At 43.9% G+C, this 26,859-nt stretch overlaps 3 protein-coding genes across 6 annotated transcripts in view; 1 reads left to right on the top strand and 2 right to left on the bottom strand.

The window, feature by feature from the left end:
* The window catches only part of LOC121004457 (oocyte zinc finger protein XlCOF6-like), a 1,031,731-nt gene that overhangs the window by 783,759 nt on the left and 221,113 nt on the right, over nucleotides 1-26,859 (top strand). The window lies entirely within an intron of this gene.
* LOC121004456 (oocyte zinc finger protein XlCOF6-like) overlaps nucleotides 1-26,859 on the bottom strand; it is a 224,383-nt gene that overhangs the window by 159,918 nt on the left and 37,606 nt on the right. The window lies entirely within an intron of this gene.
* LOC121004504 (oocyte zinc finger protein XlCOF6.1-like) lies at nucleotides 1,660-25,390 on the bottom strand. 2 transcript variants are annotated; one of them, XM_040436769.1, is made up of 4 exons: nucleotides 25,341-25,390; nucleotides 5,285-5,385; nucleotides 4,043-4,145; nucleotides 1,660-2,866 (listed from the first exon to the last, which is right to left on the bottom strand). In XM_040436769.1, the coding sequence occupies exons 1-4, from the start codon at nucleotides 25,372-25,374 to the stop codon at nucleotides 1,923-1,925; spliced, it is 1,182 nt and encodes a 393-aa protein (XP_040292703.1). In that variant the 5' UTR covers nucleotides 25,375-25,390; the 3' UTR covers nucleotides 1,660-1,922. The 2 variants fall into 2 exon arrangements, with proteins under 2 accessions (XP_040292703.1, XP_040292701.1); XM_040436767.1 differs by lacking the exon at nucleotides 25,341-25,390 and adding an exon at nucleotides 25,108-25,148.

The following is a 26,859-nucleotide window of genomic DNA, read 5'->3' as shown; positions in this document are numbered from 1 at the left end:
GCTTGATCCCTCTAGCTACTAGCATTAATCTCTGGTTTCAAGAACACACAAAAGAAGTAGTTGGTAAAAGAACAAATCTCTTTAGTTGGCACCAACATTTCAGAGAACTCTGACTTCTGCATCTTCTACTCTGGCCAAGAAGTCCATGCAAGTGGATAGCCTCAAATTGTCTAAAGAAGAGCATCTGTATTGTGGTACCAAGGGACACTATGTCTGCATTTGTCCTCACAAGGACAGACTTCCGAGCCTAGGGACCATAGGAGAGATGGCCCAGATGAAGACTAGTAAGTTGACCAGTATCTCTGTCCTACACTGGACACAGTTTACCATTCCAGCCCTCAGACTTTGGATCGACATTACTGAATTGGATTACTGACAGTTGCCTTCCTGGACTTTGACCTAAGCCTGTTCCTGACTAAAAGTTAGCGTGATTCCTCTGGTACTTCACTCTGGTGTCACTGATCCTTGTGGGTCAGCACCCTACCAATTAATTCTTGACTTTCAATCTATGAATGGATTATGGATGACAAGCTATGAAATGCCCAGAATTACTGGAAATTTTGGAGAGGAGATTTAGTGTCCAGTAGTGTAATATTGTTGATATGAAAGAATGGTTTTCAAGAACAGAAAGTGCCCTAACAGGGTCCACAAAGTCTGGGATCCATGGCTCAATTCTTACATCACTATTTTTACACAAAATGCTCTCCCTTAACTTTGTAGGATCTGAGGCAACTACAGAACATGTGTGGGGAAGTGTACAGTAGAGGTGTCTAGGGGGTGTAAATCTCACCTGGTTTCCAGTTTAGTTGGGTGAGGTAGCAGAAATCCAGAGATGTGTTTTGGTTCAGCAAGGCATACCTTGCTGGAGATGGTTTGTTTAAGTTATATGGGCTGGATTTCTTTAGACTGGGAGACAGGTTGGTAGTGGGAGTCTCTCAGTCCACACCCACAGTCCAGTACAAGTATTCCCCTGGCCAGCTGCAATAATCACTGAGGTAAAAATTAATCCTCCGTGTGTGTTTGTGGGAGGAGAGAAGGAAGCCTGCAGAGGCTCTGTGTGGTCACAGCTAGGAGGGCTGGGGGGCCACAAGGCTGAGTAAAGCCTGAGTTTGGATGGTCTAGTGATGCCTGGAGAAGAGTGGCATCATGTGGTCAGAATCGGGAGGATTGGTGGACCAAGACCCCAAAGGGTTGCATTGGTAGCAGTCTGACCGCATGGCTGAGTGAAGCTGAATACCACAGTATGAACACTGAGCTAGAGTTGAATTAGGGAAAACCTCTGTACAGTGAGCGTCTAGCCAGGCAAGGATTGTTTTGTGTTGATGTAACACGTTGTGATGTGAAACTGCGACTTCACCGTGCTAAGTGACGCCAGACTTGGAAGTTTGATGTGCTGTGTGACCAATAAAACACCATTTGAGCTTGAAAACAACGTTTGATGAGAAGTCTGTCATTGCGGTCCCTGGCAGAGACAGCAATCCTTACATATGCAACAAATAACAAAAGATAAATTCAAACACAACTATACAAGTTTTAAAGCAAATATTTTTAATAATTGGAAAAAAGTTTTAATATTCAGGTAAATAAATGAATGTAAAATATTCTCTGCACATGGTGGATATACAGGTGAGTTATCTGGATTATATTTGCTTTTTGGATAATATACATTGATTGGTAATTACATACATTTCATAATAATCATTTATGAATCTTAACTGATTTCCCTTTCTCTTGTGTGACATGATTTTAGTTAACGAAAGAAAATGGCTTCTCCCTTGTGTGAGTTCTTTGATGTAAACATCAAGAAAGATGCTAATTGTGGGGTAAACATTTCCAACATTCGGGACATAAAAATGGCTTTTCCCTTGTTTACATTCTCTTGGTCTAACAAAATGTTACTTCCAGTTAAAACATTTCCTGCATTAAGAACATGAATATGGCTTCTCCCCTGTGTGAATCTTCTGATGTCTAACTAAATCTGATTTCGAAGTAAAACATTTCCTACATTCTAAACATAAAAATGGCTTCTCCCCTGTGTGAGTTCTTTGGTGCGTAACAAGCGCTGACTTCTGGGTAAAACATTTCCTACATTCATAACATGAATATGGCTTCTCCCCTGTGTGAATCTTCTGATGTCTAACTAAATCTGATTTCGAAGTAAAACATTTCTCACATTCTAAACATAAAAATGGCTTCTCACCTGTGTGAGTTCTTTGATGCATAACAAGTGCTGACTTTTGGGTAAAACATTTCCTACATTCAGAACATGAATGTGGTTTCAACCCTGTGTGAATATGCCTATGTTTCAAAAGATGTGATCTGTTTCTAAAACATTTCCCACATTCTGAACATGAATATGGCTTCTCCCCTGTATGACTCCTCTGATGTCTAACAAAATCTGATTTCGCAGTAAAACATTTCCCACATTCTGAACATGAAAATGGCTTCTCTCCTGTGTGAGTTCTCTGATGGTAATCAAGACTTGATTTTTGAGTAAAACATTTCCCACATTCTGGGCATGAAAATGGCTTTTCTCCTGTGTGAATTCTCTGATGTCTAACAAGATCTGATTTCTGATTAAAACATTTATTACATTCTGTACATGTAAATAGCATCAACCAAGTGTGGCATCTCTGATGTATAACAAGATCTGATTTCTGTTTAAAACATTTCCCACAATATGAACATGAAAATGGCTTCTCCTCCACGTGTTTCATAGCATCATATGATGGATTTTTGCTGTGAATGTCAGAGGGTACATCTGTGATAATGGCATGTTTTTCATAGGTATCTTGTGTGACAACATGATCATCTGCTTTAAAATGTGAAGACACCAGATGTTCTTCTGAGCTACTGTTACAGTCATCTGTCAAAAAGAAAACATACTTTACAATTTTGAATAATATAACCTTAGAATGATATTGTTATTAGATTTTATAATATTTCTGTAGAAAATGTACTTCGAATTTGCAAAGCATGGAGCAAAATGTAATTGTCAACTGAGATATTAATGGCAAAACAGATCATTAGCTATCAGTAGACCTCTGAGCAAGGACCAGTAGATCATAACGTTAGGCCATCAGGCTGTTCTCTTGTAGTTTCCCACTTTTGGGTTGAAGCCAGCATCTTCATAGGTTTCAATGTGTCTACCACCACTCTTTTCTAGTGAAAAGCTCAATGGAGAATAATATAGGGACCTGTGAGTCAGTGCTATTAGGTGGTGTCTGTGTCACACACTTCTTGATGGCTGCATGCACTTTGCCATAAAACAGAGCAGAGAGGAGGAGCAGTATTGTCTCAAAGAAGCCATGGCTTTAGAGCAAGTGTAAGGCTGGTATCCATTTTTCAAAATATTTCTATGTATACAAAGTTTCTTTAGACTTTTCCTGCCTTCATAATCTATTCCTAGTATTGGCTAAACCATCTACATAGAAAAATCACACCAAGAACTGCTTATACAAATAGCCTAGCATATACACTGGCCTTATGAATAATAATTGTGGCTGCCATCACTAGTATGGGGGCACTGGGATATCTGAAAATGGGGCATACAAAAGAATGCGCAATAGTATAATTCGCAAAACATGTTTGCCATCCTCAGTTCCATGGTAGATCACCTAGATCGAGCTACAGTAAAAAAAATATTCTACACAGAAAATATTTGGCCATTAGGCAAACCGCCCATTGATTTAGTCAAACCAGGAATGGAGTCTACATAGAGATAAGGTATAATGGAAAGCATTTCACCACTTCTGTGTTGTTGACCTGCATGGGGTTTTGGCTGACAGTCACTGCAGATCACCAAACACTGACATGTAAACTAGGCTTATTTTGAAGGAATTAATGGTTCCTTAGTTGAAAAATTGGCAAATAATTCTGAAGTACTTATAGCAGATGATAATGGAACAGGCCTTGTTCACATGTATGTATATTATATATCTATATTCATGTCCATAATATAAATGATCAGCAAGTTTTATCATCTAAAATGCTAAGAAAATGAGTAGAGTCTGCTCTGTTTTATTTATTGGTTACTACTCACCTGGGTGGATTTCTGTAGGAATATCCTTTCTAATATGCTCATCACCCCTCTCATATGTCTCTGTAACATATATAATGTTCAGATCTTCATCCGGATTCACAAGCTGTGAAAGAAATAATGTAAAAGACATCAGACAGTTGAAGTCATGTTGAAGGTTTATATGACCAGAAAACATCAGTAATTAGAATGATGACCAAAACTGACATGAAAGCAGGAGTTATCTGACCCGAATATCTGCAGGTCTCCTGTATAACGCCAACCTGTTTGTTCCAAACAGCAGTATCCATAGTCAGAAAATTGTGAGACGATCCAGACAACATGTAATGTCTATGGTCAGCTGTAATCCTGCCATCTCCACCTTTCTCATTATATAAGGATAAAACTGTTACAGACAGTAGACTTAGATCAATCATGCCAACCAACTGGTTTGACTTTGGGCTTGTCCTGATGGACTTATCCTGGCAGTCCCCTGCTTTTCACCCTTTAATTCCTATACAGGGACCTGGCATTTGCTGCAGGGGAGCCACCAAGCTGATACCTCTTGGAATAGTCCTGTTGTGGTTGGCTGCTGACCCATAGGGGTAAGAGACACAAGTGCAAAGCACAGAGAGATCAGGAAAAGCTCATGGTCAATGGCAGGAGGAGATCAAAGCAGCCAGAGTTCATGCTAATCTGATAATCAGTCCAAAAGGTCAGGCCAGGCAGCACAGGGTCAAAATGGTAAACAGGCACGAGTCAGGTTAGGCGGCAGAGATTCAGAATCCAGGAATCAGGCAGATGTTAGTACACAGATTCTAGCATTTTTGCAGGATCTACCAAGCTAGAGAAGCCTTGGGAAAGGTGCCTTAAGTATCCACAGGTTTTCAGCCATTGGCTAATGAAGAGTGGAGTACAGGTTAACTGGCCCTTTAAGAGCCAGGATGCTCACACACCTTAAGGGTCAGGGAAGGAGACCTGGCAGCCAGATGTTGGCTGCAGCCTCCAATGAGGGACACAAAACTCCAACGGCCAGCCCTGACTATCTGTTACTGGGCGGCAGCAAAGGATCATCGCCGCTTGGCTACCAGACAGTGGTAGGGCGAGTGATGCAGCACACGTGTCCACCCCAGATGGCGGGATGGCAGTAGACATAGAGCACCACCATAACAAAAACATGTTACATAAAACAAGACTGAACACAAGATCTTCACAGCCTTTCTACAGATCATAGAGAACATTTCATGAGACATTATCTCCATCTACCTGATCATCATCCCGTGGGACATTGTGATGTTCTTCTGAACCATCCTGTGGAAGAAGAGGAGTGGGATATCTCTCCGGTGTTGTCATCTTACTGGATTTAACTGTAGAGAAGTCACAGCTAAGACAATAGCCCGTTAGAGGGTCAATATACTGAAGTGGTATAAATCCAAGTAGACTATTCACAGAATACCACCCAAATCTAAAACGTAGCCTTTATTTAACTAACTAAAATAACCCCACAAGGATTATTATATTAAACAGAAATAAATATAATAAATTGATGAAGACACAATGATAATCAAAATTCCACAATACGGGATGGGACAATACCATAGGCATAGTGGTGGTGGTCAAATGGGAAACTTTCCCTGATTCTCACCCTACACTGTATAGCCCTGGGCGATCCCGTATTCAGAAACCTCCTACAAGCCCTTGGATGGCCCTAAAAACGGATTATAGAGGCAGACCAAGATAAGGTGCCATAGAACAGGTCTATTCAATGACCTAATCTAAATACACAAAATAATGAAAGCAGTACATCAAAATAAATAATTGCTGAATACATACCAATGAATGAGTAGATGCCCAATGCAATTTCTGCAGTATCAAATTATATGCCAAGACACCTTCAGTTTCCAAAGATGGTTACACATAAAGTATAGGTCCCTTCATTCCAACGCATTTCGCCCAGTACATAAAATGGGCTCATCAGAGTATGATCAAACCTGATGGTCGGCAAATCTATTCACACCAGTTAGTCATTTGATAAGACATTTTGTTGACAAGTAAATGATATAATAGGGCTATGGGCCCAATGACCCCCTCACAGTTAATACAGGCATCGACTGACCGGGTGCAATACTTGGATACACAAGTATATATTGAGGATGAACAGCTGCATATGGATTTGAATATTAAGGCCACAGATAAGAATACATTGTTGCACTTCACCAGTGGGCATCCAAGAAGGATGGTGGATTCTCTGCCGTTCAGTCAAATGTTACGAGTACGGAGAATAGTTGATAAAGATGAGAATATGAATTCAGCGATGAAAAATATGGAACAGTCCTTTATAGATAGGGGGTACCCTAAAAGGCTAGTAAAGAAACATGCGGAAAGAGCCAAAAAGATCCCTAGAGATGAGTTGTTGACCCCCAAACTAAGACAAACTAGTGATTGCCGTTTGTATCATCATATAATGAGTTAAGTCCCGACATTGAAAAAATAGTGAGGCGACATTGGGGCTTACTAAGTAGTGGGCACCCCAATGTTGCTGCCTTTAAAAATTCACCTATGATGGCATACAGAAGAGCAGGGAACATCAGGGATAAGGTAGTACACTCTAAAGTACCAGTCAAAGGACAATTGAGACAGATGTTTTTCAAAACAAGGCGCACGGGCTCTTTCCCGTGTCTGGGATGCGTGAACTGTAAACAGATGGCCAAGGGATCTGTGTTCACGCATCCAGACACGGGTGAGACCTTTGAAATAAGGCATTATCTCACCTGTGACTCGTCATGGGTGATATATGTACTATGGTGCCCTTGTAAAAAATTATATGTTGGTGAAACCACTTGTGATCTTAAAACTAGGTTGAATAACTATAGACAATCAATTAGGAATAAAAGAAGAGATTTGCCCGTATCAAAGCATTTTGCGGAAAAAAATCATAAAGAAAGTGATTTAAAATTTATGATTATAGACCATGTGAAACCACTGGAGAGAGGAGGTGACCAATTGAGTAAATTAAAGAAAACAGAACTAAGGTGGATTTTTAGGCTGGATACCCTGAAACCGAAAGGGTTAAATGTGGAATTTAGGGTGACAGGAGGAATGGTTAGCTAATTACCCAGTCTACATGACCTCTGACCTGATGTTGTCTGCTCGCTGTATAAGGTGAATTGATTAGAAGCTAGAGTGATATGTCTATATTAACATATATATTTGTATGCATTGACTATTGCCTGTGCCGGGTACTAGATGGGGACAAGGAGACATGAGGTGGTATGGAGACGTAATGATATTGCCCAAACGGGTGCCCTGATTTAAGATGGTGGACGAGGATTCGTGGTGAGGCGCGGACGATTGAGCTGCGTGCTGACGCACACTTTCAGTGTGTGCTGCGCTCGGACGCGGTCGCTCTGGCGTCACCACGCTGGCGTCCACCCCAGAGGCGACGCATGATGGTTATATGCTGCGTCATAGAGGAAGTGGGAGAGATACATGCGCAGTAAGGAGCAGTGGACGCGGATGAGTGGCGCGCTCCCAAGACAAGTAAAGACGCCTTCTCCTCATGCTCTTTGATCCACGGTCAGGCGATTGGCAAGGTATTATAGTCTATGCTTTTTTAAATTGCACTGTTCACTTTACTGTATGCACTTGTATACACTCATGAAGATTGAACACTATCAAATGTATCACTGGTACGCCTTGACTTTCGTTGGTGTATATGTTAACATGTGGAGTTAATTATATGAATTGTAACACACCCACGAATGGGAGTGCACTAGTACCCTATTGGTTAACAATGTAAAGGGTCATGATGTAGAGATGTATTTATTGTTGCACTATGCACTTTTATATTCACTTGACTTGAGAAAGGCCCTGTGAGAGGACCGAAACGTTGTCTTTGCTGACATGTGTGAATAAATTGCACATTTTTTACTTCAAGGAGTGCTGTGGATTTTCTTCTGGTATATATATATATATATATATATATATATATATATATATGTCTCCACATGCAAGGTGCGAATTAGATGTTGCTCAAACAATTATTTGTCAAAATAAACGGTACTTGCGTGGCCCCATATGTTTAACCCACAGAAGTTAAGAAGGGTAACCAGCCAATATGGTTGCTGTTCGGTAGCATAGGCGGTCGCATGACAAATTGTCTGTAATGAAATAACACAGAAGTTTATCAGGAACAGGTAATGGTACAAAGGGTGTCATAAAGGTGGTCTAAAGTGGAAGCTATCCTACCTGAGCAGGCTGTTGGTTGATTTTTTTTTTTATGAAATAATGTGGTTTTTATGGGATTTTTCTCTCCCTAATTGGATTTGCATATCCAAGAAAGTTATTGTATCACGTTGAAGTTCATATGTGAAGTATAACCCTATATGATTTGTCTTGAGTTCACGCATAAAGAGTTTAAAGTCATCCAGGTTCCAGACCAAAATAACCGAATGTCATCTATAAATTTGGACCAGAAGGTGATAAATTTGGTCCAGTGTGTCATTGCCTTGGAGAAAACAACGGTTTCCTCCCCACCAGCCCAGGAGAAAATTTGCGTAGGTCGGTGCGCATGGACTACCCATTGCGATGCCCCTGAGCTGGTGGTAGAATTGACCATTAAACAGTGATGGCCAGTTCGCAGTGTTCGCCGACTTAGAAACATAGAATGTGTCTGCAGATAAGAACCATTTGGCCCATCTAGTCTGCCCAATATACTGAATACTATGAATAGCCCCCGGCCCTATCTTATATGAAGGATGGCCTTATGCCTATCCCATGCATGCTTAAACTCCTTCACTGTATTTGCAGCTACCACTTCTGCTTAAACTCCTTTGCTGAATACATAACAATGAATGAGTAGATGCCCAATGCAATTTCTGCAGTATCAAATTATATGCCAAGACACCTTCAGTTTCCAAAGATGGTTACACATAAAGTATAGGTCCCTTCATTCCAACGCATTTCACCCAGTACATAAAATGGGCTCATCAGAGTATGATCAAACCTGATGGTCAGCAAATCTATTCACACCAGTTAGTCATTTGATAAGACATTTTGTTGACAAGTAAATGGTATAATAGGGCTATGAGCCCAATGACCCCCTCACAGTTAATACCGGTAAAAAAAAAAATATATATATATATATATGTCTCCACATGCCTTACCTCTGCATCGCCGGGCTTGGGAATAAAGATGGCAGATCGCATGTGTTCGTCGGCGAACACTGCTAACTGGCCATCACTACCATTAAATGCAAAGTAGTTGTGAGTAAGTACAAAGTCCAAGAGTTGGATAACAAAGTGATTATGTTCCTTCAAAACATTTGACCTAAAGTCTAAAAAGTACTTAGCTGCTGCCAAGCCCTTGTTATGGGGGATTGAGGTATATAATGCCTCAACATCAATAGATGCTAGCCAGACATCTCGTTCCAGTGTAATGCCATCAATACGTTTGAGTACTGTAGATCTGTCGTATTTCGTAGATACGATGGTAGGGCTATAACGAATGGACGAAGTATTTGGTCAATGTAAGTGCCTGCATGTTCAGTAAGACTACCAATCCCAGATACTATCGGTCGGCCCTTGAGGAGATTGGTTCCTTTGTGTATTTTTGGGAGGCCGTAAAAGGTAGTCACCCTGGGGTCGGGTGGTCCAAGATACTCACACTCCTTACGGTCAATCAGTTTCCCCTCAAGGGCCTCCCGCAGCATCTGGGAGAGCTTTTGTGAATACAAAGTAGTGGGATCAGACTTCAATAGTTTATAACTTGTTCTGTCAGATAAGAGTGACAGACACATGTTCCGATATTGTTGAACGGTCATAGCAACCACATTCCCCCCCCTTAACCGAGGGTTTAATTACTAGATCTTTGTTCATGCTCAAGTGTCGTAACACCTCCATCTCGTATAGTTTAAAATACCCCAGTGTCGGTACAATATTTTTAAGATCCCTAGTTACGGATCTCAAAAAAAGATCAATTGTGCTGCTACGCAGTTAAATCTATATAGTTTAATTCGTTGAACTATTCATATATTCTATATTTGATTATATGCTCCCATCTAGAGGTCGTTTTTGGTATTGCATTTGTTTTTTTGTTCATGATACATGTCATTAATTTCATTGCTCCACCCCTTCTTCTGTGTACATCACTTCCTGTATATTCATTCTGCTCCAGGGATTCAACAGGTACACATGTATTTTCATGCAAGCTTGCAAAAGCATCATCTTTTGACCACACAATACTGGAATCCATCTGTTTCTGCTGTACTCTGTTATCTGGTTTACAGAATAAAGCAACTTACACGGATAAACTCGGTGTTGGTGAGTTCAAGCTATCTGATAAGGATTGTCCGCAGTGATTATATCTGCTATACAGGCCAGGCATAGAGGTCTCACTAGGGATAAATCGCTATTACAACAATCTGAGTCAGAATAGTCAAAAGATGCATAGAATTCCTACAGCCTGCTGTGTATATGTGTGTGCCTAGTCTGCAATCAGGCTCAGTGCCATCCGCCATCTTGTGAAAGCACATGGTCGCACAAGCTTACTGCACTTCAAGTGAATGTTCAAAACCGTTTCTCTACATTGCACTGTGTTACCTCACCTGTCTAAGTCGCTGTTCGTCTTCTTAAAGAGGCAAAACCATTAAAAAATGTCTAGACAAGGCTCTGAACACTCTTTTATGGCTGTACCAATGCAGATACATCATGCCTCTGAACCAGCAGACGCACAAGGGAGCAGATTCTGCAGATATTACCGAACAGAGTGTAAGACCCAAACGTACAATAAACACAGAAACGAAGAGAAAATTATGAAGCTACTAGAGATGAGTTCTCCAGTAATCTGTCAGACCTCTGGGACAGAACCACACACTGCATGTCAGTTTTCTCACACTCTAATGATCAACCAGCTGAAATAAGTTGAATGAATTTGCTGTGTATGTACGTTACCAGCAGTTGTCTGAAAAATATTCAGCCTTCTGGCAGGACTCTAATATAGAGGTTTCTTCAGCAGCACTGACTAGGACTGATGCACTGAACCAACAAAGGGATCTCGCAGTGCAAAATGCTAAGCTTAAGGTAGAACTCCGCATTACTCAACTTCGGGAGACCAGATCTCACAGATCCACCACAACCAAGCGCACTGCACTTTCTTCCAGATCCTCTCGTTCCAGAAGATCAACATTAAGTGACAAGTTAACAGAGGCCCGCGCTGATGCCAAATCAAAAAAGGCGCAAAGCTCCTTTACCAGAAAGCAAGCAGAGATGGAAGCTCATAGGGCAGCTCAACAAGCAGAGATGGCAGCTCATCAAGCCAAGATGGAAGCTCAAAGCAAAGCTCTCCAAGCAGAGACATATTCAAAAATAAAGATTCTGCAAATAGAAGGGGAGGAAGCAGCTTCCCTAGCAAAGCTGAAAGTCCTTGAACAAGCAATGGGACAAAGTACTAATTCAGACTGCCTTATCCCAGTAGAACTGGAAGATCCAGCTGAACGCACCAGTGAATACGTTCTAAAGCATAACATCTGCAAAGAGACAGAGTCATCTCCTGTACCTCCTACTAACAACACTGTTCTGACTCCAAACGCAGAGACCTCTCAGCTCTAATTGTCTGAGCCTCTTTAAGTCTACAACGCAAGTACATCTATGCAGCAAACTGGTACAACTCATGTCAACAACAAGGTGACTTCCAGTGATAGGCCGCAGCTCAAACCAAAGCCAGCAGAAGCCTTAGAGACTACACCACAGTTAAACGCTCATGCAACATCATTTTACCCTAGTAAACCTCACCCTACATCACCAGAGAACTTTCACACCCAAGGGGTTCCACAAGTTACTTTGACACCAAGGAGTGAGAGACCAGACATGAATGATTTTGCCAGATACATGGTACGCCATGAGCTCATTAATACCAGCCTCTCAAGGTTTGACGACTGTCCAGAGAGCTACAGGGCCTGGAGATCAACCTTTAAGGCTACTATTGCCGATCTCAATCTTACTGCTAAGGAAGAACTTGATTTGCTCATAAAGTGGCTGGGACCAGAATCTGCAGGTCGTGTTAAAAGACTTAAAACAGTACATATTGACCACCCAGATGCAGGTCTTGTCGCTGCATGGGCAAGACTTGAGCAAGCCTATAGTAGCTCCGGAGCTCTATTCAAGATACCGCAATACTTCCCAAAAATAGGGAACAACGACTACTGCAAGCTCCAAGATCTAAGTGACCTCCTCATGGAGCTATAGTTGCCAAAGACTGACTCACGTCTACCTGGACTAAGCTTCCTGGACACCACTCATGGTGTCAACCCAGTGGTGTCTAAACTGCCATACGGCTTACAAGAGAAATGGGCACAATAGGGTTTAAGATACAAAAGAGACTATAATGTATCCTTTTCTCCATTCTCATACTTCTACAGGTTCATCAGTGATCAAGCCTGGGTAAGAAATGATCCCAGCTTCAGCTTCAGCGAACCCAACCTGCCTGCTTCATCCTCACCATCATCAAGGTATGATAATACAGCAGCTAAACGTAGAGACTTAAATAGAGCTATATCTGTTAAAAGGACAGACATCTCACCCTCCACAACCTTACCTACTGATCAGGGTGTTGTGGATGACAGAGATAAAGACCCTAATCGTCAGTCCTATTTACAAGAAGCCTCACCCTCTTAAGAAATGTCGTGGGCTTAAGGCAAAGACTTTATAAGAGCGCAGGGAGATTCTCCAGAAACTTGGCATATGCTACAAGTTCTGTGCTTCTTATAGCCATTTTGCTAAAGATTGTAAAGTTGTCATCAAGAGCTCAGAATGCAGTAGCAACAGACATGTTACAGCCATGCATCCTACTCTACTTCCAGACAACCCACAGCAGCTTCCTACCTCCACCCCCTTTTTAAATCATAGCGGGGAGTAACAAGGTCATGCTCCGACTAAAGATAATGTCTCTTCTTCATGTACAGAAGTCTGTGGAGAAGGCAAGGACCACAAATGCTGTGCCAAGATATGCCTAGTCAAGATATACCCAAGGGAGTGTCCTGAGAAAGCTGCTAGGATGTATGCCATAATAGATTAGCAGAGCAACAGATCGCTGGTTAAGCCTAAATTCTTTGAGATCTTTGGCATAGAGGGTCACGCAACACCATATACTCTCAGAACCTGTTCTGGTCGTGTAGAGACCTTCGGCAGAAGGGTTGACGGATTCATGGCCTCTCATATCAACGAGGGAGAGGGCATACTTCTACCAACATTAGTCGAGTGCGACCAGATACCAGACGAAAGGGAAGAGATTCCCACTCCAGAAGCTGCGTATCAACATCCTCATTTAAGGCACCTTGTTGATGAGATTCCTGCAATGGACAAGAATGCTGAAATCTTAGTCCTGTTAGGAAGGGACATTCTCAGAGTACATAAAGTACGCGATCAGTGCGATGGGCCTGATAACGCCCCTTATGCACAAAGGCTTGACCTAGGCTGGGTAATAGTGGGCGATGTATGCTTGGACAGGATGTGTACGCTATCTGAGATCCACTCCTTCAAAACTTACGTGTTGGGAAACGGACGTGCATCCCACTTCAAACAGTGCCCTCACCATTATGAAGTAAAGGAGAAGCTTCTTGACTTCATCCAAGTACCTGATGTTACTCCTGTCCTTTGTGATGACAACCTAGGTACCACAGTGTTTTGTACTACAAGTGAGGACAACAAAATAGCCTTGTCAGTTGAATACAGAGAATTCATCAAAATAACGGATAAGGAATTCTTTCAGGATGAGTCTAACAGCTAAGTTGCACCATTACCTCTTCGTGCTACAAGGGTCAAATTCCCAACCAATCGTGAACAGGCTTTATCCAGATTCTAATGCAAAAACACAAATGCAATCGCACTCTGCCCTGCCTCTATGCTGGATGTTGAATGAGGCATTGGTGTACATTTTGGCCAAAGCGTAATAAGCCACTCACCACGTCAAGGTCGCCTGCATGAGTGGTCCCTAACACTAGTTCCTACCTGTTATGGGCCATGACAGCCACACAAAATCCAGGGAGCGCAGGTACAGCATGCACGCCAAGCACACTCTGCTTTTAACCCCGTCCGGTGCCATTACAGCTTTCATCGGATCCAGGGATGCAAGTACCAACATGCATGCTGAGCCCACTATATACTTCTCCTGGAGCCAAATGGCTACTGGTAGGTGCTATATAAGCAGATAAGCAGTTTTATACTGACTTTAAAACCAGCCTCCAGTGCAGACTATCTGGTCAGGTGTGCAGTATAAAACTGAGTCTGCTTATATAGCACCTACCAGTAGCCATTGTGGCTGTTGCCTACCTCAAGGTGAGAGACTCTTCTAATCAAACCCACATAGGGTTTCTGTTTGGGAAAGCGAAGTTAGCAACTAAGCCTGACCATACAATTCCTAGGCTTGATATCACGGTCGGCGTGACTATCACATACGTGACGCAGAGGGAGGGAACAAGGAAGGCCCTGCCCAAGTGAGAGGGAAGGTGGTGACCCCTGACTCACCTAGCGGCTGGCACCTGGCTGCCCTGACGTCCCTAGACGGGTTCCTCACCCGTACGCCGATCACGTGCCTAAAGCCCTGGCTTTCCCTAAGCTGAGCCCTAGATAGTGAACAGGGCGGTGGGAACACTAGTCCGCACCACTAGCTCTAAAGGAAAACACCAAGGGAAGGACAGACAATACAAACTCAACATATAATCCCAGGTGGGCGACAACAGGAGACAACAAGAAGCCCAACAGGGATCCGGAGGGTAGCACTGTGGAACGACAACCAGGATTCACAACTCCAGTGGGTCAGTATAGATGTCCAGGCAGGAAGCTCTATAACTGGCAACTAGAGAAGAGTGAGGGGAGAATATAAGGAGGTTGGGAGTGGCAGACAAGAAACAGCTGAGGAGGAGAAGCTACGGATCCCTGATTGAGACAAAAAGGATAGCAAGGCAAACACAGAAAACAATCACTAAGAAACAACGTGATCTTTAGATATAGAGCGCGCAGCCACCCGCTGCGACCTCCTGACCCCGGGTATAACGGAGTCAGACGTGGCTCTTGATACCCTCGTGACAGTACCCCCCCTTTCACGAGGGGCCTCCGGACACTCAGGACCAGGTCTCTCCGGATGAGAGGTATGGAAAGCCTGAATTAACCTGTTGGCGTTTACCTCTGACGCTGGAACCCACATTCTTTCCTCGGGACCGTAACCCCTCCAATGCACCAGATACTGAAGAGAGCGGCGGACCCGACGAGAATCAACAATTCTGGCTATTTGAAACTCCAGATTACCATCCACAATAACAGGAGGAGGTGGCAGTGGTGATGGTTCTAGAGGTGGAACATACTTCTTGAGTAACGATTTATGGAAGACGTTATGGATCTTAAAAGTCTGAGGTAGCTCCAGGCGAAAAGCCACAGGGTTAATAACGGCTACTATTTTATAAGGACCAATGAACCTAGGGCCCAGTTTCCAAGAGGGAACCTTCAACTTAATATTCCTAGTAGACAACCACACATAGTCATTCACTCCTAGGTCCGGACCTGGCGACCGTTTCTTATCGGCCATGCATTTATATTTACCACTCATCTTTTTCAAGTTAACTTGCACCTTCTGCCATACCGATGAAAGAGATGAAGAAAACCTTTCCTCTTCGGGAACCCCAGAAGACCCCCCCTCTTTGAAAGTACAAAATTGGGGATGAAAACCGTATGCACCAAGGAATGGTGACTTGCCAGTGGACTCCTGATAATGATTATTTATGGCAAACTCAGCTAACGGTAAATATGATGACCACAACTCTTGGTTTTCAGACACAAAACACCTTAAATATGTTTCTAGGTTTTGGTTGGTACGCTCAGTCTGTCCATTCGACTGAGGATGGAAAGCTGAGGAAAAGGACAAGTGTACCCCCAAACGGGAACAAAAAGCTTTCCAAAACTTAGAAATAAACTGGGTTCCCCGATCCGAAACCACATCGGAAGGGACCCCGTGAAGCTTCACGATTTCACTGATAAACACCTGAGCAAGAGTTTTAGCATTAGGAAGTGCGGGTAGCGCAATAAAGTGTACCATTTTGCTAAACCTGTCTACTACTACCAAAATAACTGTTTTACCCGCAGACAACGGTAAGTCAGTGATGAAATCCATTGACAGATGTGTCCATGGCCTATTGGGGATAAAAAGTGGCAATAAAGACCCTGCTGGACATGTATGAGAGGCTTTCGCGCGTGCACAAGTAGAGCAAGTAGACACGAAATCCATTACATCCTGACGCAACCTTGGCCACCAAAAACGACGAGATAATAGCTCCAAGGTGCTTTACTACCCGGGTGCCCAGCAAGTGCCGAATTATGATGTTCTTTTAATAATTCAAGACGCAGGTTTAACGGTACAAACAATTTCTCTGAGGGGCAAGAGGCCGGGGCGTCCCCCTGGGCCTCTAACACCTTTCCCTCTAGAACAGAGTGTACAGCAGAGACAACCACTCCTCTTTGTAAAATAGGTACCGGATCACTAACATTACCCCCTCCAGGGAAACTACGAGATAACGCGTCTGCCTTGGTATTTTTTGCCCCAGGACGATAGGTGATTACAAAGTTAAATCTGGTAAAGAATAGCGACCACCTAGCTTGTCTAGGGGTGAGACGCTTAGCCGATTCTAGGTACAGAAGGTTTTTGTGATCCGTAATCACCGTGACGGGGTGGATTGCTCCCTCTAAGAAGTGACGCCACTCTTCAAGCGCCAGTTTAATCGCCAACAGTTCCCTATTTCCAACATCATAGTTCTTTTCTGCAGAAGATAATTTTTGGGAAAAGAAAGCGCAAGGGCGCCATTTGCCAGGAGACGGACCCTGAGACAATACAGCCCCCACTCCCACCTCTGACGCATCTACCTCAACAATAAAAGGCTGGGAGACATCAGGTTGAATTAGAACAGGTGCCGAGGTAAACCTCTCTTTTAGAGAGGAAAATGCATTTTTAGCGGCGTCAGACCATTTGGAAAAATCAGTCCCCTTCCTAGTCATGTCGGTAAGGGGTTTAACGATCACTGAATAATTTTTAATGAACTTTCTATAGAAATTTGCGAAACCCAAAAACCGTTGTAGGGCTTTAAGGTTCTCAGGAAGATCCCAATCTAAAATTGCCTGGACCTTCCCAGGATCCATACGGAAACCTGAAGCAGATAATAGATATCCCAGGAACTGTATTTCCTGAACGGCGAAGACACATTTTTCAATTTTCGCATATAATTTATTCGTCCGTAGGACCTGCAGTACTTGCCTGACATGCACCTCATGTGTTTTCAGATCAGCCGAATAAATTAAGATATCATCTAGGTATATGACTACAAACCTGCCGATGAGATGACTAAAAATATCATTAACGAAATGTTGGAAGACAGCGGGGGCATTGGTCAGACCGAAAGGCATAACTAGATTTTCATAATGCCCCTCAGGGGTGTTAAAAGCTGTCTTCCACTCATCCCCTTCCCTGATACGAATCAGATTGTAGGCCCCCCTAAGATCAAGTTTGGAGAACCACCTAGCACCCGCAATCTGATTAAAAAGGTCAGGAATGAGAGGAAGAGGGTATGGGTCTCGGATGGTTATCTGGTTTAGCTCACGGAAATCTAGGCAAGGACGCAGGCCCCCATCTTTCTTTTTAACAAAGAAAAACCCTGCAGCCACGGGTGAAGAAGAGGGTCTGATGTGTCCCTTAGCCAGACTCTCGGAGATATAATCTTTCATGGCTTGTCTCTCGGGACCCGAAAGATTATACAACCTGGACTTGGGTAATTTTGCACCGGGAATCAGGTTAACCGGGCAATCATAAGGACGATGAGGTGGTAGCTTCTGACAACCCTTTTCAGAAAAAACGTCCTCAAAGTCCGAAATAAATGTAGGTAGGGAAGCTATGGAGGCGATTAAGCAATTGTTATTTAAGCAATTCTCTCTGCAATGCTCACTCCACTCCAATATCTCCCTGGCCTGCCAATCCACCACTGGATTGTGCGCTACCAACCAGGGGAGACCCAATACCACAGGAGAGGGTAACATGAAAGACACTCATTATGGTGGTCCCCTACCCGAAGGTGTAAATTATGAACAATGTGGGTGAGGTTTCTCTGAGACAGAGGAGCCGAATCTATAGCGAATACGCGAATAGGTCTCTGCAGCGTGCAGAGAGACAAACCCATAGTGCGGGCAAAATGGGCATCTATCAAATTTACCCCTGCTCCACTGTCTAGAAAAAAAGAAATAGACTCCGTCTTAACACCAAAAACAATAACCGCTGGTAACACAAATTGAGATGTTCGTATTGAGGAAACGTATACCCCCCGGCTGACATCCTCCGCACAGCCTGGGGTTAGTAGTTTTCCGACGGTCTTTTGTTTTTGAGAAAAGAGGGACAGACATTAATGAAATGACCCTTCCCCCCACAGAAAAAACAAGCCCCCCCCCCCCTGCGGCGAACCTCAGGAGGACGGACCTGACGAGAAGTTCCGCCTAGCTGCATAGGCTCATCTAAGTCAGTACAGACTAATTGTTGTTTGGGAGAGGTAACCAATTGCTCAGGAATTTTCGATCTCTCCCTAAGATGCCTATCTATTCTGATAGAGAGGGACATAACAGCATCAAGGGAAAGGGGGGTCTCATACAGCGCCAGTGCATCCTTAACCCTTTCAGATAACCCAGAGCAGAACTGACTCCTGAGAGCCGGGTCGTTCCACTGAGTATCCGTAGCCCACCTACGGAACTCTGAGCAATATTCCTCTGCTGACCGATCTCCCTGTAGGAGTCTCCGTAACTTCGACTCAGCCAGGGCGACTCGGTCAGGGTCATCATATATGAGACCCAAAGCCCCAAAAAATCCCTCCACTGACCGGAGAGCCTGGGAACCAGGGGGTAACGAGAACGCCCAGGATTGTGGGTCCCCCTGAAGCAGGGAAATGACAATCCCTACCCGCTGTTCTTCATTACCTGAGGAGTAAGGGCGCAACTTAAAGTATAATTTGCAGGCCTCACGGAACGTCGCAAATTTGTCCCTTCCCCCAGAAAATCTGTCAGGAAGAACAACCTTGGGTTCTGTAACTACCTGGTTACCCATAGCAACCGCTGGGGGTGCGGTCAGCTGCATTTGCTGCTGTTGTTGGAGGACAGACGACTTCAATCCTACCACCTCCAAAGACAGGCCTTGAAGCTGTTTTGCCAAGGCAGCAATAGGATCCATATTGGATTCTAAGTAGAGGAAAAAAAAAAAAAAAAAAAAAAAAAATTTTTTTTTTTTTTCTCAAAAAGTAAAGGCCAGTTATAATATCACGGTCGGCGTGACTATCACATACGTGACGCAGAGGGAGGGAACAAGGAAGGCCCTGCCCAAGTGAGAGGGAAGGTGGTGACCCCTGACTCACCTAGCGGCTGGCACCTGGCTGCCCTGACGTCCCTAGACGGGTTCCTCACCCGTACGCCGATCACGTGCCTAAAGCCCTGGCTTTCCCTAAGCTGAGCCCTAGATAGTGAACAGGGCGGTGGGAACACTAGTCCGCACCACTAGCTCTAAAGGAAAACACCAAGGGAAGGACAGACAATACAAACTCAACATATAATCCCAGGTGGGCGACAACAGGAGACAACAAGAAGCCCAACAGGGATCCGGAGGGTAGCACTCTGGAACGACAACCAGGATTCACAACTCCAGTGGGTCAGTATAGATGTCCAGGCAGGAAGCTCTATAACTGGCAACTAGAGAAGCGTGAGGGGAGAATATAAGGAGGTTGGGAGTGTCAGACAAGAAACAGCTGAGGAGGAGAAGTTACGGATCCCTGATTGAGACAAAAAGGATAGCAAGGCAAACACAGAAAACAATCACTAAGAAACAACGTGATCTTTAGATATAGAGCGCGCAGCCACCCGCTGCGACCTCCTGACCCCGGGTATAACGGAGTCAGACGTGGCTCTTGATACCCTCGTGACACTTGAACTTTGTGGGACTGTGCTAGCTGTAGAAATCGCAGATTTCATATTACTGGAGCTAGACATTCAGATAGATGACACCAAATTCTACACAGACAGTAAGGTTGTTCTGGGCTACATATACAACCAGACTAAACGTTTCTATGTCTACGTCAGCAACCGTGTAGAAAGAATCAGGAAATCATCTAAACCTGCACAATGGCATTATATCCCATCTGAAATTAATCCTGCAGATCATGCTACTAGGCCAGTGTCTGCAAGTGTATTTGCAAATTCTTCCTGGTTAACAGGTCCTGAATTCCTGCTGGATTACACAGAAGAAACCACGGCTGGAGTCTTCAGTTTTCTAGAACCTGACAAGGACACAGAGAACCCAACTATCCTTACCCCAGCTACCCTGCTTACCCAGAAGGTGGGTCCGTTCCTGTTCCACCTGGAAAATTTAAAGACGGAAATCTGTGCTTTGATCAATGGAAGAGAGTACAAAACCTTGCCAACAGCTTCTGGAATCGTTGGAAGATGGAGTATCTTTCCACTCTGCAAGGACGCAGGAAATGGCAACGACAGTACCCTAACATACAAGTTGGAGATCTTGTTCTGCCCAAGGACCAGCAAGCCAAAAGAATCGAGTGGCCTATGGGACTTATTGTGAAGAGCGTTCCTAGTGATGATGGTAAGGTATGCAAGGTGGAGGTGAAAGGCAAGGGACTGTAAAGACTTTCATCAGGCCTATCACGGAACTTGTTCTGCTCTTGCCCTTTGGAGAATGAACTTATTGCCTAGGCTGCTGAATCCTACCTGAAACTTCAAGCAAGTGTTTGAACTTTACTTGTTACATTTGAAGTCTTACATTTTAGTTGTTGCATTATATGCCTGTTCATTTCATGTTTTTCAGGTCCTCGGATATCAAGCAAATTGCACTGTTGTTTATTTGCAATTATATAACTACCGTTATGGTTTAAATAGTGAAATTTTCAATGCCAGACGGGGAGTGTGCTGCTACGCAGTTAAATCTATATAGTTTAATTCGTTGAACCATTCATATATTCTATATTTGGTTATATGCTCCCATCTAGTGGTCGTTTTTGGCATTGCATTTGTTTTTCTGTTCATGATATACACTCACCTAAAGAATTATTAGGAACACCTGTTCTATTTCTCATTAATGCAATTATCTAGTGAACCAATCACATGGCAGTTGCTTCAATGCATTTAGGGGGGTGGTCCTGGTCAAGACAATCTCCTGAACTCCAAACTGAATGTCAGAATGGGAAAGAAAGGTGATTTAAGCCATTTTGAGCGTGGCATGGTTGTTGGTGCCAGACGGGCCAGTCTGAGTATTTCACAATCTGCTCAGTTACTGGGATTTTCACGCACAACCATTTCTAGGGTTTACAAAGAATAGTGTGAAAAGGGAAAAACATCCAGTATGCGGCAGTCCTGTGGGCGAAAATGCCTCGTAGATGCTAGAGGTCAGAGGAGAATGGGCCGACTGATTCAAGCTGATAGAAGAGCAACGCTGAATGAAATAACCACTCGTTACAACCGAGGTATGAAGCAAAGCATTTGTGAAGCCACAACACGCACAACCTTGAGGCGGATGGGCTACAACAGCAGAAGACCCCACCGGGTACCACTCATCTCCACTACAAATAGGAAAAAGAGGCTACAATTTGCACAAGCTCACTTAAATTGGACTGTTGAAGACTGGAAAAATGTTGCCTGGTCTGATGAGTCTCGATTTCTGTTGAGACATTCAAATGGTAGAGTCCGAATTTGGCGTAAACAGAATGAGAACATGTATCCATCCTCTGATGGCTACTTCCAGCAGGATAATGCACCATGTCACAAAGCTCGAATCATTTCAAATTGGTTTCTTGAACATGACAATGAGTTCACTGTACTAAAATGGCCCCACAGTCACCAGATCTCAACCCAATAGAGCATCTTTGGGATGTGGTGGAACGGGAGCTTCGTGCCCTGGATGTGCATCCCTCAAATCTCCATCAACTGCAAGATGCTATCCTATCAATATGGGCCTAAATTTCTAAAGAATGCTATCAGCACCTTGTTGAATCAATGCCACGTAGAATTAAGGCAGTTCTGAAGGCAAAAGGGGGTCCAACACAGTATTAGTATGGTGTTCCTAATAATTCTTTAGGTGAGTGTATCATTCATTTCATTGCTCCACCCCTTCTTCTGTGTACATCACTTCCTGTATATTCATTCTGCTCCAGGGATTTAACAGGTACACATGTATTCTCATGCAAGCTTGCAAAAGCATCATCTTTTGACCACACAATACTGGAATCCATCTGTTTCTTATGTACTCTGTTATCTGGTTTACAGAATAAAGCAACTTACATGGATAACCTCGGTGTTGGTGAGTTCAAGCTATCTGATAAGGATTGTCCGCAGTGATTATATCTGCTTATACAGGCCAGGTCTCACTAGGGGTAAATCGCTATTACAACAATCTGAGTCAGAATATTTGCTTCCCTTAGTGTTTTTGGGGGCATTTTTGTACTCTTATTTCTGAGGGTGGTGAAGGGACCCTATCCTTTCGGGCATTCATTTTCATCCAATAAATCTTCCAAAGCATCAAATCCTTGTAAGTCGCTGGGTTCAAGTCCCAGTTCAAGACTTCATTTTCTAGCAGAGGAGCAGAAGATTTTGTGCCACCTTGAATTTTCTAGTGAACAGGTGTAGATCTTTCACCCATTCAAAAGAATTAAATCGTGTGGTGGGTACATACAGGGCTGGGACAAGGCCATTTGGTGCCCAGGGCGAAGATGGCAAACTGCGCCCCCCCCCCCCCCCTCCCGTTTTTAAGAAAGAATCAATGTTGTTTCAAAACAAGAATATACTTAAAGCAATAGAACAAAGGACTGTGGGACTTTGAAAGTCACAGACACTATAAAGTTCCCCCCCATCATCATGTGCCAGTATAAAGTCCCCCCCATCATCATGTGCCAGTTTTGTAATAAGCCCCCCCAATGTGCTAGTAACACTATTGTAAAAAAAAACAAAAAAAAAACACTTATACTTACCTAAGTGTCAGCGATGCGATGCAGCCTCTTCCTGTGTCCCACGCTGTAATGTAAGGCTCAGGCGGCACGATGACGTCATTGCGCCGGCCTCTGATAGGCTGCCGGCCTAGTGCCTGCAGCCAGGGGCGTACATAAAAATCACTGGGCCCCATAGCAGGAATCTAAATTGGGCCCCCATTCCCCTTTTATAGCCCCTCCCTTTGTTCCATGAACTATTCTTGCTGCTGCGTTTTATAATTTATGCCATCAGGGCCGGAATGGGATTACAAAACAGCCCTGGCACACAAAAGAGGTATAATAGATGCAGATGTATATTATATACAGCAGTGTACAGTTATGTGAGGTACGCGGTATAATAGATGCAGTGTGTACAGGTATATAGTATATTCCCTAGTGTTCTGATATGTGAGGTACAGGGTATAATAGATGCAGTGTGTACAGGTATATAGTATATACAGCAGTGTACTGATATGTGAGGTACGGGGTATAATATATGCAGTGTATACAGTATATACAGTAGTGTAATATGTGAGGTACGAGGTATAATAGATGCAGTGTGTACAGGTATATAGTAAATACAGCAGTGTATTGACACCTCGTACCTCACATATCAGTACACTGCTGTATATACTATATATCTGTACACACTGCATCTATTATACCTCGTACCTCACATATATAGTATATACAGAAGTGTACTGATATCTGTACACACAGCATCTATTATACCTCATACCTCACATATCAGTGCACTGCGGTATATACTATATATCTGTACATATTGCATGTATAATACTGTGTAATATATGCAGTGTGTGTGCATGTATGTGTGTGTATATATATATATATATATATATATATACAGAGCAGTGTATTGATGTGACACATAGAAGGTATAATACTGTAGATGCAGTGTTTATAGAAATATGTGGTCAGTTATGCATTATAGTCACTGTGAGGTACATGAGGTAGTGGTAACTGTCTGAAGTAGTATACATGAGTGAGCAATGAGTAAAAACAGGGCATGGAGGGGGGGGGGGGTAAATGATGAAAAGTGGAGGACCTCCTCTTACCTCTCCATTCCAGTCTGTATGGATCAATACAGAGCTGCTTGTGAACTTTTAATACTTGCTGTTAGGGGTTGAAGGACCTGTGATGATGTCATCACAGGTCCTGGCAGATGTACCTTTGAAACCTAGGAACTACACCATTTTTGGTGCAGTTCCTTTGCTAGATTCTGCAGGACCTGTGATGTTGAAGATGATGTCATCACAGGTCCTGGCAGATGCACTGTTCTAACCTGGGAACTACACTTTACACTGTGCAGTTCCCTTACAGGACCTGTGATGACATCATCAAAGGTCCTTTAGCTTTAGAAAGGTAAACAGGAGTAATTAGGGGGCGGGGCCTCTCCTCCACTTCGGTGCCTGCCTGCAGCCTATCAGAGGAAAGGGAAGGGACACGCCTCTCCCTCCCCTGCACCTCCGCTGGCACAGACAGTTTACAATGGAGATGAGCGCAATGGAAGCGCTCATCTCCCTGTGCCCGGCGGCGGCTGCTCACTTGGGGGGGGGGGGGGTCATTTTAGTTGGGGGGGCACATGGGGGGGCACAGCATGATGTAGGGGGGGCCGCCGCCGTGGCCCCCCCCTGGCGACGCCACTGCTGCTGGCACTTCACCTGCGCCCCCCTCCTGTCCGCAAATGGTAGCGCCCAGGGCACCCGCTCCTTCGGCCCCTGCCTTGTACCGGCCCTGGGTACATACGACAATCCCTTAGTGAGAATTCTCTGTTCCATATCTGAAAGAGGTATTCCTGAGAAATTCTGAATAACCGATTGAGCAGCAGATGATGTTAATATTGCTGAGAGGTAGTTGTGCCCGGTCTCTCAAGGTGTAGGTGTTCAGAGGGGTCTGGACTAAAAAAGATGTGGTGTTCATAGTAGAGGGTGGTATTCTGTGAATGGATCTAACTGTAGGAAACACATTCAGTGACTGAGTTCATTCCTTTCATACAGATAATGAGAGGACGTGTGTACTTAGTCATGTCTATTACCTGGTGATGTGAGGGGCCAGTGATCCTCCATCATGACGTCCTTATCTCCATCTACCTGATCATCCTGTGGGACATTGTCATGTTCTTCTGAACCATCCTGTGGAAGAAGAGGACTGGGACATCTCTCCGGTGTTCTTCTCTCTTCCTTAACTGTTGGAAACACATCCAGTGACCGAATTCATTCCTTACATACAAATAATGAGAGGACGTGTGGATTTAGTCATGTCTATTACCTGCTGATGTGAGAGGCCAGTGATCCTCCATCATGACGTCCTTGTACAGATCTTTGTGTCCTTCTAAATACTCCCACTCCTCCATGGAGAAATAGATGGAGATATCCTGACACCTTATAGGAACCTGACAACACAATGATATAGTCATCACCCAGATCCCTTCATAGCGTTCCTGTATAATGTCCCAGCAGTGTCACCTCTCCAGTCAGAAGCTCAATCATCTTGTTGGTGAGTTCTAGGATCTTCTCTCTATTGATTTCCTCATGTATCTGGGGGTGAGGTGGAGGCCCTGTGATTGGGCTCAGGGCTCTTCTCCATCCTTCAGACACAGGGTCCTGACAGTGCTCACTGGAGGTCTTCTTCACTACTGTGTAGTCCTGGTTATGGAGAGACACAGTAATAAATATCACTCCGTACATCTCCAGAGTCCCTCACCTCTCCAGTCATGTCCATCTGTTAGTAACATAGATAAGATGATGTAATGTGACATCATCAGAATCTCTCACCTCTCCAGTAAGCCGGAAGAGGATCTCTAGGGTGAGATTTATTATACTCTCTGCCATCTTGTCTCTGTCCCTATCCATCCTTGACGGGTCAATCAGGAGAAGGATCTTATATAGAAGATCTCCACTGAGTGGATCCTATATTGTAGGAACCTGAATGGAAAGGAGATGAGACGATGTAAAATCCTACAAAATCCCATGTAAAATACAATTACTGGAAATAATAAGAGGAGACATCAGCAGTGAATAGACCCTGATAGTGGTCAATGTGTCTACATCTCAGGACTCCACAATGACAAGGTTTCGGTCCCATCTTTGAGGTGCTCATACATACTGACATTATTTATGTAACTAATGCTGTCACTGCAGCGATGTGAAGAAACTGAAGGGATCCATGGAAGCATCAGCACAGGAACGGAGAGGGATTTAAAGGGGTTCTGCAGTTCTGAGAATCAGTATCTGATCAGTGGGGGTCCGACACCCGGGACCCCCACCGATCATCTGTTTGAGAAGGCAGCAGAGCTCCAGGAGCGCTGCGGCCTTCACTCTGTTTCCCTCAGGCCCAGTGACGTCATGACAAGTATCACTGGCCTGGGTGGGGCTAAACCCCATTCAAGTGAACAGAGCCGAGCCCCACCAAGGCCACTGATACTAGTCGTGACGTCACTGGGCCTGAGGGAAACAGAGACAAGGAGCGCCACTGGCTTCTCAAACAGATGATCGGGGGGTTCTGGGTGTCGGACCTTGCCTATCAGATATTGATGATCTATCCAGAGGATAGATCATTGGTTAAAAAGAACTGCAGAACCTCTTTAACACACATTCAGCTGACACTTTCTTGACTGCTGGGCAAAATCTGCTGCATTTCGGACACATTTTGGCAGGTCTCATCATATTTACGAAAAATGGCATTGTGGAAAATGAGTGTGACCTCATGGTGAAGGTTTAAGAGGAGCACTAAAATGTTGGCACTAAATTTTGTCCCAAAATAAACCAAAAGGAAAGGTGGTGTAAGG

Source organism: Bufo bufo, chromosome 6 (assembly GCF_905171765.1).
Source record: "Bufo bufo chromosome 6, aBufBuf1.1, whole genome shotgun sequence".
NCBI classification, from domain to species: Eukaryota; Metazoa; Chordata; class Amphibia; order Anura; family Bufonidae; genus Bufo; species Bufo bufo.
Note: the sequence above shows the minus strand (reverse complement) of the source record. Positions and strands in the feature narration are given on the sequence as shown.

Excerpts from the sequence above, each read along its gene's own strand:
- LOC121004504 (XM_040436769.1), bottom strand. The coding sequence starts at position 25,374 with ATGATGGAGGATCACTGGCCTCTCACATCAGCAG. Across the intron at positions 5,386-25,340 it reads CTGGCCTCTCACATCAGCAG|TTAAATCCAGTAAGATGACA; the intron begins GTAATAGACATG and ends ACTTCTCTACAG. Across the intron at positions 2,867-4,042 it reads TCCTACAGAAATCCACCCAG|ATGACTGTAACAGTAGCTCA; the intron begins GTGAGTAGTAAC and ends TCTTTTTGACAG.